The 13,609-nt window shown below is 38.1% G+C and overlaps 2 protein-coding genes across 14 annotated transcripts in view; one reads left to right on the forward strand and one right to left on the reverse strand.

Annotated features, from left to right (window-relative positions):
• The window catches only part of Hbegf (heparin binding EGF like growth factor), a 114,302-nt gene that overhangs the window by 76,186 nt on the left and 24,507 nt on the right, over positions 1-13,609 (reverse strand). The gene's annotated exons all lie outside the window — the stretch shown is intronic.
• The window catches only part of Ankhd1 (ankyrin repeat and KH domain containing 1), a 116,785-nt gene that overhangs the window by 14,491 nt on the left and 88,685 nt on the right, over positions 1-13,609 (forward strand). For 8 of the 9 annotated variants that reach the window (XM_059246543.1, XM_059246544.1, XM_059246539.1 and 5 more), the window contains exons 2-5: positions 1,026-1,176; positions 5,242-5,398; positions 9,273-9,420; positions 11,484-11,631. In XM_059246543.1, coding sequence (XP_059102526.1) covers positions 1,026-1,176; positions 5,242-5,398; positions 9,273-9,420; positions 11,484-11,631 — 604 coding nt within the window. The remainder of the gene's footprint in view (positions 1-1,025; positions 1,177-5,241; positions 5,399-9,272; positions 9,421-11,483; positions 11,632-13,609) is intronic. The other variant, XM_059246540.1, reaches the window with a different exon arrangement.

Raw genomic sequence — 13,609 nt, forward strand, 5'->3', positions numbered from 1 at the left:
CAAGGAAGCTGTGCACCTTAATTTTTAAAAATTCAATTAGAATTAACTTGATTTAAAATTGGAGGGTTTCATGTATATTTTTTAATTTGATTTTTGTTCATACTGTTTATTAATTTCAGCAAAATATGTATCAAATACCTGCTAGGTATAATGTATTCTTAGGTGTACACCATCACACTCAGCAGTGGGTTAAATCTGACTCTCATTTTTTTAGAGTCAGAATAAATTATTTAGAAAAGAGGACAACTGTCTTATAATGGCCTACCAATGCTGTTATCTGTTTTTCAGTATTGGAGATTGAGCCTCGAGTTTTGCACGTTAGGCAAGTGTTCTAATACAAGATATATACCCAGTCTGCGCTCCCTTAACTTTTATTTGTTTATCAGTGTTTGTATATTTGTGTGCATGTATGGGTGCCAGTGTAGAGGTCTGAGGACAACTTGCAGAATTCAGTTCTCTCCTATAATGTCGTTCCCATGATCAAACTCAGATCATCAGGCTTGGCAGCAAGTACTTTTACTCTCAGCCTTCCACCCCCGCCCAACACCCCCGCCCAACATTTCTGTTTACTTAGGACAAGGGTCTTACTAAGTTGCCTAGGTAAGCCTTGTACTTTGATCTTCTTGCCTCAGCTTCTTGAGCAGCTAGGATTTCAGGTTTGCACTAGGAGGCCTAGCTGTATGTGTTTGTGTGTAATTGTTATTTTGCTATCTAGTTCTGTGTACAATTTCCCAAGAGGTTATACACATATACTTCATAAAAATCACATGTGTATATAGATTTTTATGTTCTCTGCTAGGAACATAAAGATACAGCGCTCTCCAAGAAACTTACTAGTGTGCCTGGGTTATACCTGCTATCGTGCTTAAAGATTAACAGAGAATGCTCCCTCAAAGTTCTGTCCTCATGGCTCATGTTTATATAATTATCTAGTTATATTTGAATTCCAAATAATACTGACTTATCGTTATTATAGTCATATTGGCATCAGCTTTATCATTATTCCATCTTTAATTCATAAACAGGTTGAATCATTTATTTTGGACCAAGAAGATTTGGATAACCCAGTCCTTAAAACGTCAGAGATATTCTTATCAAGTACAGCAGAAGGAGCAGATTTACGCACAGTGGATCCAGAGACCCAAGCGAGACTGGAAGCATTGCTAGAAGCAGCGGGTACTCTACTGATTTTCTCTTTAAAAGTAGATCTCATCAGGAGTGGTGGCCCACACCCTAGCACTTGGGAGGCAGAAGCAGGAGGATCTCCTTAGGACCATGGTCTACATGGATAGATCCTATCTCACAACAATGACAACAGAAAGTGTAGATTCTCTAAGATGTCATACAAGGTTATCTCAGGAATATTTGACATACCAAATTTACAATCTCTGATGTTTATTTTTTTATTTTCTAAAAAGTTCACACTCTGTATTTTAAAAATTCTTGGTTGAATGCAATGAATAATTTTTTGACTATTTTTTTTAAGTTAGTAAAGATATTTAGTTATCAAGAACAACATCAGATACGTAAAAAACATGGAAGTTAAGTGTAGTGGGTTTTTGTTTTGTTTTTGTTTGTTTGTTTTTTGAGATAGAGTTTCTCTGTATAACAGTCCTGGCTGTCCTGGAACTCACTCTGTAGACCAGGCTGGCAGAACTCACAGAGATTCGCCTGCCTCTGCCTCCAGAATGCTGGGATTAAAGGCGTGTACCACCACTGCCCGGCCTGTTAAGTGTAGTTTATAAAATTTTTACTGTGTTTGAACTGATTCTGGGAACTCTAATGTTGTTTATTCGTTTTAATTGATTACCTTAATTATAAATATTTTTTATTTTTAAATGAGTACAAACTTAAGACTGAAATATATCAGGCTATGCCAAACTCCTGGTTTGGAAGTACCAGCAAAGAAAATCCGTGATAGGCCTAATGTGATAGCTCATACCAATAATACTAGCCCTCTGTAGGGCTATTTTTTTTTTTTTTTTCTGGACAGCCTGGGCTACATAGTAATTTCCAAGCCAGCTGGAGCTACAGTATGAAACTTTGTCTCAAAAAAATGATTCAGGGGCTGAAGAGGTGTCTCAGCAGTTAAGAGCACTGGCTGTTCTTCGAGAGGACCGAGTTCAATTCCCAGCACCCACATGGGTCTCTCAACCTACATGAAGCTAAAATACCTATGCACACAAAACATGGATCCAAATATATAATAAACATGCTTTCTCACTGGGTGTTGTGGTATATATATATATATATATATATATATATATATATATATATATATGGGAAACTGAGGCACATAATCACAGTTACAAGTTACAGACTTAAAGAAACAAAGCACACATAATATGCTTTCTCAAATATATACTTATTTTTTAATTTACTATTATTTTTTGAATTTTATGGTCATTGATTTTTTTTTTTTCCCCGCCTACATGTATCTGTGTGAGGGTGTCAGAAGCCCTGGAACTGGAATAATAGACAGATGTTATGCATGTGGATGCTGGGAATTGAACCCAGGTGTTCTGGAAGAGCAGCCACTGAGTTTAACTGCTGAGCCATCTCTCCAGCCCCTACTTATTATTTTATAATGTAGTGTCTGCTCTTTATTTACTATACAAAGTTTCCATTGCACTGTAATTAAAGCCTTTTATCTTCTCTAAAATACAGAATTCTAGAGCAAGGTGTAGTAGCACAAGCCTATAACCCTGTCACCTGGGACACTGCAGCTAGAGAAATGCCTCAAATTCAAGACCAGTTTAGCCTCCATAGCAAGACCTTTTCTCACAAAAACAAAAGAAGGAAGTCTAGCCAGCTGCTGGAGTACATGCTTACAGTTCTGTCACTTGGGAGGCTGAGGTAGAAAAATTACTACAAACCTGTGGCCACCCTGACCTATAAAGTAGGTATGGTGGCTCATACCTGTGCAAGAAGTGCCTGGGAGGCTAAGGTAAAAGGACCAAGCATTGAAGGCCAGCCTTGACTACATATTGGCCCTATCTTAAAAAAAAATATTTTTAGAGAAATTAATAGATAAATTTAAAATTATTGTTTATTTAAAATTATTTAATTATTATTTTTTTTAATTTGTGCATATTTATATGTGTGGGTACTTGTGCCACTTCATGAGTTTGGAGGTCAAATGATAACTTTTGGGAGGTAGTTTTTTCCTATTACCTTGTCACTGAAGTTAAACTCAAGTCATCCGGCTTGGCAGCAGGTGCTTTTACTTGATGAGCCATCTCATTTCCTCATATGTTCTAGTTTTAAAATAGGACCTAAGCCAGGCATGGTGGCACACACCTTTAATCCCAGCTCTCAGGAGGCAGTGGCAGGTGGATCTCTGAGTTTGAGGCCAGCATGCTTTGTCTACGTATTGAGTTCCAGGGCAGCCAGGACCACATAGACCCTGTCCACCCCCCAACCCCCCAAAAAAAAAACCTCAAATAAAGAAATAACCAGGCTGGGCTGGAGAGATGGCTCAGAGGTTAAGAGCACCGACTGCTCTTCCAAAGGTCCTGAGTTCAATTCCCAGCAACCACATGGTGGCTCACAACCATCCACAATCAGATCTGGTGCCCTCTTCTGTATACATAATAAATAAATAAATCTTTAAAAAAAAAAAAGAAAAGAAATAACCAGGACTACAAAGAGAGACCTTGTCTCTAATAAATAAATAAATAAAATAATAAAAAAAATGGTAGCTACACATTAAGTGCCATACTTTTACTTTATATTAGCTGTTAGCTGGCCTTATGTTACACTCCTATAATCCCAGCAGTTGTGAGTTGGAGGCAGATAGATCAGGAGTTCAGGGCCAGCTTTGGCTGTGTATTACATTTGAGGCCAACTAGACAATATAAAAACCAGAGGAATAAAGACTGTTAAAATGCTGAAAATTCAAAACAAAAAATCCTAAAGCACAAAAATTAATTCAGCTTCCTAGTACTACTAATCAGGTATGTGGTAAGCACGAATGATCTTAGTACTCAGGAAACTCAAGGCAGGAGGATCAGAAATTCAAGACCAGCCTAGGTTATATAGCAAGCCCATATCTTAAAAATAAAATTGTATATATATGAGGTGTTGGATATACGTCTCCATGGATAAGAGTGCTTGCTGTGCAGTATGAGAGCATTAGTTTGGATCCCACAACCACATAAATGGTCAGGTGTGGCAGGCTTGTAACTCCAGTGCTGTGGGGGAAGCAGATGGGAGATTCCCTGGGGCTTGCTGCCTGTCAGCCTAGCTACTAGTTCATTGAGAGACTGAGTTGAGAAGGACTAAGGTAGAGAGTACTAGAGCAAGCATTGTGGTATTCTCCTCTGGCTTACACAAAAGCATGTGCGCCCACACTCACATGTGCGTACACTACATACACATACACCATACTCTCATATACATACATGCACATACAACACTGAAAACCAAAACCTCAAACTATACTGTTAGAGGTTCAGAAAGATCATTAACAGCCTTTTAACATTTCATATCAAAGGAAGGAAAATTTAAATTTCATCTATTAATGACTAGAAAAAAGATATAAAGGAAATTATGGAACCTATTTATAAATTACATAAATTCATTGGGTGTTACATATTTTGGTTTTTTTATTTATGGTATCTGTCAAACTCAATTTAAAATGTTACCCTAGAAGATGTTAAGTGGATATTTGACCAAAAGGGTAGAAAATGTTGGATTGCTTATTATGATAAATTACAGGTTCTCTTCTTCATTGCTACTGAAAATAAAATGGGCAAGTGTCCTGTACTAGAGAGTTTTTTTTTTTTTTTTTTGGTGGGGTGGGGTTTCAAGACAGGGTTTCTCTGTGAACTCACTCTGGAACTCACTCTGTAGACCAGGCTGGCCTCAAACTCACAGAGATCCTCCTGCCTCTGCCTCCCTTGTGCTGGGATTAAAGGCGTGCACTACCACTGCCCAACTGGAGATTTTCTGATATGACAGTTCTTCAAGTGAAATATTACTCATTTGGTACAATAAGGATCATATTAAGTCAAATGCAGAATTAGGTATAGGAAAAAATATGTATATTGTGAAGATGGAAATATTGAGACATGGGTGATTATGGCTTTGATGTTAGTGGTAGAGCTGAAATCATCAACCCTATTTATTTGCTATCAGGTTCATATATGGGGTCTATGTCGTTTCTTTGGCATGTGTGCTTAAAATACAATTTCAACACTTTTTTGCTTTTTCTTCCCTTGCACTGCCTCACTGACTAAGGAATTGGCAAATTGTCAACTGCTGATGGTAAAGCTTTTGCAGATCCCGAAGTACTCCGGAGACTGACGTCTTCAGTGAGCTGTGCACTGGATGAAGCTGCTGCTGCACTGACACGGATGAGAGCAGAGAACACACACAGCACAGGACAAGTGGACACGTATGCATTCAGTACTTTGCTAGCATTAATGTTTTCTTGAGAAACGTGAGCCAAGTGGGTATTTTTAGTTGATATATGAGTATGTACATACTATATGAATATAAAAATGATATTTCTTTCATCTTTTTTGAGGCAGAGTCTCTCTATAGCCCTGGCTGCCCTGGAACTCATTGTAGACCAGGCTAGCTTTGAACTTGGAGAACTGCTTGCCTCTTTTAATTGCTGGGGTTAAAGGCTTCATCTTTTTTTAAGTATTTTTACTTTTATGTGTATGAATGTTTGCATGTATGTATGCTTGCTACATGTGTGCCCCTCCTTCCCCTACAAAATGCTGCATGGACCAGGAAATGTTTGTTTTGTTTTTCGAGACAGAGTCTCACTATGTAGCTCTAATTAATCTGGATGCTTTACATATTCTGGAATATGCTAAGTAGACCAGGCTAGACTCAACTCAGAGATCTACCTATCTTTGCCTCTTGAGTGCTGGAATTAAAGATGTCTCACTCTGCTGGGTACTGGTTTTATTTTTTTTGAGACAGGATCTCACTCTGTAGCCCAGGCAGCTCTTGAATTCTCAGCAGTCCTGCCTCAGCTTCCTTAAATGCTGCTGTTAAAAGTGTGAGCCACCATACCTAGCTTTGCATCCACTATTAAACATTTTTGTGGGTATTCAGTATTACAGTATATGAGAAATCCAAACTGAATAAGACCTAGTTTCTACTTCAAAATAAGTTACACATTCTAAAGGTTACAGTAAATCTAACCTGACTACTTGATTAGTCATAAATGAAATGGATTACTTACTCAACAGTCTAGTTGCTGGTTGTTTAAATACGGTTTGTGGAGTATGAGTATCTTGTCAGAGCTTGTTTGAAGTATACAGTCTTAGGCTATGTCTTGGCATATGTTTGTAATACTTAGCACTCTGTAGGTAGAGGCAGGAGGATTGACAGTTTAAGGCCAACCATGGCTATATAATAAAGTTAAACTCAGCATGAGCTGTATAAGAGAGCTTGTTTCAAAATAACTGTACGTTTTAAACTCAGACTATAACCCAGACATACTGGATCAAAATCTGCATTTTAATAGTCAGTATGGGTAGACTCCTGGATTTAAGTTAGGAATGCTGGCATACCTGTAATCTCAGCACTTTTGAGACTGAAATGAGATGATTAATGTGAATTCAAGGCCAGTCTGAGTTTGATGACTGCCAAGACTATAGTATGAGAAATCTGTCTTAAGGAAAGGAAAAGTCAATTCATGGATTCCATTTTGTTTATTTATTTGTTATTATTATTTATTATTAGACAGGATTTTACTGTGTAGCCCTGTCCATCCCAGAACTTGCTTGGTAGACCAGACTGGCTTTGAACTTACAGAGATCCCCTGCCTTTGCTTCCTGAGTGCTGGGACTAAAGGTATACCTCAGCACTGCCAGGGTTAGTTAGTTAGTTTACAGCAATTGTTTTTATCAAGGTAAGACTTTAAACCATAGTTTCATGTACAAAAATATCTGTGAATCAATATGGTGGTAGCCTTTAAAAGCTTGTCCACTTAATGCCTCCAAAGATAACTTTTTCACAAAGGAAAAAATAGTATCTTTGCAAAAGATCTGCCTCTTTAAGGAGGCAGAGGCAAGCAGAACTCTGTGAGTTCAAGGCCAGTCTGATCTACATAGTGAGTTCTAGGACAGCCAGAGACATATAATAAGACCCTGTCTCAAAGAATAACAGGCCAGTTAATTGGACTCACCATGGGTGGCTTTTATGCAGTCTGTTACAGCAGTGTTTGTTAACACAAATAGTAAAGCCAAAAATGTGATGTCAATTTTAAATACAAGACCTCTGGATTCATTCGTAGATTATGATTACTGTAAGTTAATGCTTTGAGAGAAGCTTAAGCTTCAATCCATACCAGAAAACAGCAACAGAAAAAAGGTAGTCCCTTTGTACTACATCAATTACATTTTTAATTATTTTTAACACTTTAAACTGAAAAACAGTCCCAGCACTCGGGAGGCAGAGTTAGGCAGATCTCTGTGAGTTTGAGGCCAGCCAGGTCTACAGAGCAAGATCCAGGACAGCCAGGGCTACACAGAGAAAACCTGTCTCAAAAAAAACCAAAAAACAAAAAACAAAAAAACTTGAAAAACAAAACTCTAAACTGGCTAACACCTTAATTTTATGTATAATGACAGTATTATTTAAAAAAATATTTGATGTGTGAGAATACATGCTGCATGTGTATATTTGCATCATGTGCATGCCTGGTGCTTGTGGAATCAGAAGAGTGTCAGGTCTTTTGTAATTGAAGTTACAGATGCTTGGAACTGAACCCAGGTCCTCTGTATGAGCAGCAAGTTCTCTTAACTACTGAGCCATCTCTTTAGCCTCATAATGATTATTTTATACTACCTTTGTATAAGAAGAATTCTAGTATTTGTACCAGATTTGTACCAGAAGAGTTCTTTTTCTTGCTGATGTTTTGGGATTTGAAATTAATGGCTGTGGCCCAGAAAGATGACTCAAGTGATAAAAGGTCTTACTGCCAAGCCTAATAATCTGGGTTTGATTCTCGGGACCCACAAATGAGAGGGAGAAAATAAACTCATATGAATTGTCCTTTGACTTCCACATACTCATGATGTGGCAGAGGTAGAAGTACACATGTACACACATACACACAAATAAATATTTTTAAAAAAAGCTAATAATTGACCCTAAGAGCCTACTGTTTTCTCTGAGGAACCTACTGCAGAACTAGTGCTGATGTTTTCACTGCTGCTGTTATATGAGTCGATGTCTAAATGTGATTTTGGATAAAATATTTCTTTCAAATTAAGCTTATATAAAACTTTCAAAATCTTAAATTGCTAAAATGACACAGTAGTGCATGCCTTTCATCCCAGCACTTGGGAAGCTGAGGCAGGTGGATCTCTGAGTTTGAGGCTAGCCTGATCTACATAGTGAGTTCCAGGACAGCCAGGGCTATGTAGAAAGACCCTGTCTTTTAAAAAATATTGCTCAAATATTCTTCTAGGACTTCCAGTATTGTTTCATTTAAAAAAGAACATTGTTTCATAAACTCGAGATTACAAAGTCTGAGGGCCAGTAAGGTTTGAAACTCAGATTGTCAGGCCTGGTAGCACTTGCCTTTCCTCATTCAGCCTGTCAAAATCTGTACTGGAGCTAGGTTTGGTTGAATGTGAGTGTAATCTCAGAATTACATAATAGAGTTTGGGAACCTTTTGGATTACATTAGACCCATATTAATAAACAGACACAAGAGTACTTCTATATTCTAAAACCCAATAGTGATTCTGTTAGTTGCCTTTGAATCTGTAAGCTTTGAGATTGCTATTTTGTGAAGTCAACTTCAGATATAAAAAGTTTACCAGAAAGATTTTGAAAGATAAAAACAGCAGTTATTGGGGGATGATGGTTGGGAAACCAGTGTAGGAAGATAAGAGAATCAACAGAAATAAAGTATGTATGAAAGTCTGGTAATGAAACCCGTATTGTATATACTAATAAAAAAATAAATAAAAAGAGATGGCTCAGCAGTTAGCATTTGCTGCTCTTACAGAGGACCTGGGTTTGGTTCTTAGAACTCACATGGTGCCTAACAATTGTCTATAACTCATAAAAAATACATCTATAATAATAATAAAAAAATAGTGTATTTTCAAATTCATATTTTTGCCTAGTTGAAGTTTGTATAATTACAGTTACAAATAAAATACTTGGCACAAAATGCTCATGCCAATTTATCTTTGTGCATTTTTCTATATGTGTCTAACTATTTGATGTAATTTTGTATCATAGGATCATGAGTCTTTTTGCATCAGTTAATTTTGTGTAATGTTTGATTTTAGTCGCAGTCTGGCAGAAGCTTGTTCAGATGGAGATGTGAATGCTGTTCGCAAATTGTTAGATGAAGGCAGAAGTGTAAATGAACATACAGAAGAAGGAGAAAGCCTGCTGTGTTTGGCTTGTTCAGCAGGATATTATGAACTGGCACAAGTAAGCAGAAATAATCTTTATTCATTTTAGTAGTGTTGGGGATCATCAAATCCAGGGCCTTGTGCAGGTGAAGTAAATGCTTTATTCCTGAGCTGCATCCCCAACCCCCAAATAATTGTTAGTGTTTAAAATTATAGAGGGGCTTGGGTATTTTAGTTACTTTTATGACTTGTAAAAGAAACTATAATTAGAGGCCAGAGACCCTTCTTTCCCTTTCTCTTTTAGAAATATATACAATTCATTTTTGTGTGTGTGTATATGTAGCTAGGCATGTTTTTTTTTTTAATTATTAAAGCTAATCCTATTGAATAAGAACCACTTAATAATCATATTTTAAGCTCTTCTGTTTTTGGAGTTTTTGTGTATATATGTTGTATGTGTATGTTTGAATATGTGTGGGCATGCATATATAGGCCCGAAGTTGATGTTAGGTGTGTCTTCCTTGACCACTGTCCACTTGGTTCACTGAGATAGGGTCTTTTGCCCTGGTGGACCTAGAGTGCACCAGTTTGCTCCTCTAGCTAGCCAGCTTGCCCTGGAGATCTCCTGTATCTGCCTCTAAAGTCTGGGAACTCCAGCCCTCAGGTTTTCATAGTGAACACTATCTACTGAGCCATATCCTCTGTTCTAAACTTTTAAAAATAGTATATAAGCTCAGCAGTGGTGGCATACACTTTTAATCCCAGCACTTGGGAGGCAAGGGAAGGTGGATCTCTGATCCTGGTCTACAGAGTGAGTTATAGGACAGCCAGGGCTACACAGAGAAACTCTGTCTTGGAAAAGAAAAGAAATAGTGTGTAACTGGGGCTTGAGAGATGGCTTAGTGGTAAGAGCACTGGCTGCTCTTCAAGAGGACCCAGCACCCACATGGTAGCTCACAATCATCTGTAACTCCAATTCCAGAGAATCTGATGCCTTAGGGCCTCTGTAGGCACTATGTATGGATGTAGTACACAGACACACGGGCAGGCAAAACACCCATACACACAAAATTTTTAAAAAGAAAACAAAATAGATAACTGGTCAGGTGAGATGACTTAGCAGATAAGATCATCTACTACTAAGCCCAAGGACCTGACTTTGAGTTTGATTACTGGGGCCCACATAGTGAAAAGAGAGAGATCCAATTCTTTTTTTTTTTTTTTTTGGTTTTTTTTTTTTTTGGTTTTTCGAGACAAGGTTTCTCTGTGTAGCTTTGTGCCTCTCCTGGAACTCACTTGGTAGCCCAGGCTGGCCTCGAACTCACAGAGATCCGCCTGGCTCTGCCTCCCAAGTGCTGGGATTAAAGGCGTGCGCCACCACCGCCCGGCGAGATCCAATTCTTACAAGTTGTCTTCTGACTTCCACCTGTGTGCTGTGATCCTTGTGTGCCTGATCACACACAGAGAGAATTGGTAAAATGTAATTAAAACAAAACAACACATAGCTAAAGTGGTGGTGCCCACCTGTAATTCTAGCACTTGGAAGACTGGGGCAAGCAAATAACAAGTTTGAGGCCAGGCTGAGCTACATAGTGAGTCCCTGTCTCAAAAAACAATAAAAAAAAATATAACCATAAAAGAAAGTAGAAGTTTATTTCTACTCCATTCAGATTACCCCTGTTCTGTTTTTTCCTTCTATATAGAGCGATATTGGAAGTAAACCATTTTTATTGTTCCCTTGCTAGACAATCTCAAACACAGCACAAATTCTTTCACAATTGAAGACATATTATAGGATGGCTAATGGAATCTTTATTAAAGATCAACATGTAATAGCTAGGAGTGGTGGTGCATGCCTATAACCCTAGCATTTGGGTTGTGGAGATAGCAGGACCTGGGATTCAAGGTTGTCCACGGCTGCCTAGTTAGTTTGCGACCAGCCTCAGATGCATAAGATCCTCTCTCAAATGGTATTGGAAAAATATATGATCTGACCTGTCATCCTAACCAGTAAAGATTGTATTTTCCTAAAAGGTGATTATTTTTATCCCTATCTCAAAAGGTTATCTTCTCGGATTGAATATTTTGTTTGTAAGTGCTATTAATAGTAAGCAATAACAACTTCTTTGTGTGTTTTTAAAGGTGCTACTAGCTATGCATGCTAATGTTGAAGATCGCGGGAATAAAGGAGATATAACTCCTTTGATGGCAGCTTCCAGTGGAGGTTATTTAGATATTGTGAAATTATTACTTCTCCATGATGCAGATGTCAACTCCCAGTCAGCAACGGGTATGTAGAAATTGATATAAAGGAAAAATTGACATAATTTTTTTTATTATATTACAAATTGACTGCCAGGCAGTGATGGCACACACCTTTAATCCCAGCACTCAGGAGGCAGAGGCAGGCGAATCTCTGTGAGTTCGAGGCTGGCCTGGTCTACAGAGAAAGTTCCAGGACAGCCAAGGGTACATAGAGAAACCCTGTCTCAAAAATTTAAAAAAAAAGACATAATTTATTATAACATGATAATAAAAATTTGATTACTAGAGCATTGTGAGATGCCACAGTGGGTAAGACACTTGCTGCCAGGCTTAATAACTGAGTTCCATTTCCAGGATGCACATGGCAGAAGGAGAGAACCAACTCTTGAAAGTTGCCTCTTCTTTCACACTTAGGCCATGGCATACACATACCCCACCTCATGCACACACAAAACAAATAAATGTAATTTTAAAAAATTAGATTATTGGAAAAAAATGAATGGAAACCTTCTGAAAATAATTTTGACTTTGAGATCTTTAAAAGTCTTTGTTGTAGTTATTGAGTTTTGGTCTCAACATGTAGACCAGGATGGCCCTTGCACTCAAAAATCCTCTTTTCGGCCTCTGGTGTGTTTGGATTCTAGCATGCACCACCATGCCTGGCTGAAAAGTCTTTAAGCCAGTATGCAGCCTTACTGAATTCCTTGTACTCAGGAGGCTGAAGTAGGGGACTTCTTGAGTTAAGGATAGTCTGGGGTTGATAGCAAGGTCCTATTTCCAACAACAACAAATCTAACATAAACTTGAACCAGGCATAGTGGCACTTGTGTATAATCTTAACATTTAGGAACCTGAGGCAGGAGGATTGCTGTGTGTTTGAAACACATGTTGGATATATAGAGTCTTCCAGGACAGTTCTAGTCTGCATAATAAAACCATCTCAAAACCAAACAGTGTAGGTTCTGTTTGGTCAAGATAAACAGTTTTTCTGCTACAAATAGTTTCTTTTCTTTTGTCCCAATGAAATGTAATGTATAAGAAAAAGCTGTATGTCCTGTAGTTCTTTATCTCATTCAAGTGTAGCTCCTTTGACTTTGTTTATGGTGTCAGATTTTTCATTTATGGTATGCTGAATACATTTATTAATAAGAAAATACCCACCCCCAATTTACTTCTCCCTCCTCTTTTTTTAAACGCATAAAGAAAGTTTTAATAATATATATCAAAAGTATGATTTAAGTTTAGATCTGGGGCCAGGAATGTAGATAAGTTGGTATAGTACTTGCCAAATGTCCATGAAACCCTGAGTTCAGTTCCCAGAATCACATAAGCCAGATGTCCTAGTTACTTTTCTGTTGCTGTGACAAAACACCCTAATCAAAGCAACTTCTAAAAGAAAGCATTTAACTGGGTGTATAGTTTGGAAGCATTAGAGTCCGTGATGGTGGAGCAAAGACATGGCACAAGAATAGCAGAGAGCTCACACCTTTTTTTATTTGTTTTTTTGAGTCAGAGTTTCTCTGTGTAACAGTCCTGGCTGTCTTGGAACTCACTCTGTAGACCAGGCTGGCCGCAAACTCAGAGACCTGCCTGCCTTTGCTTCACTAGGGCTGGGGTTAAAGGTGTGCGCCACTACTGCCCATGCACGCATTGGGAATGGCAGAAATCTTTTGAAACCATAAAGCCAGTCCCCAGTGACACACCTACTCCAAGACTACACCTCCTGATCCTTCCCAACCAGTTCCACCAACTGAGGACCACATATCCAATCATATGAGCCTATGGGGGCCATTCTCATTCAAACCACTGTATTTCACTCTATAACTTCCAATAGGCTTGTGGCCATATCATAATGCAAAATACATTTAGTCCAACATCAAAAGTCCTTATAGTCTTATAGTCACAGTCTCAATACGGTTTTAAAGTTTTAAGTCTTTTCTAAGACTCAAGGCTAATGGTTTTTAATCTGTGGGTCGTGACTCCTTGGGGTCAGACAACTCTTT

The sequence above is a fragment of the Peromyscus eremicus genome, chromosome 19 (genome assembly GCF_949786415.1).
Source record: "Peromyscus eremicus chromosome 19, PerEre_H2_v1, whole genome shotgun sequence".
Lineage (NCBI taxonomy): Eukaryota > Metazoa > Chordata > Mammalia > Rodentia > Cricetidae > Peromyscus > Peromyscus eremicus.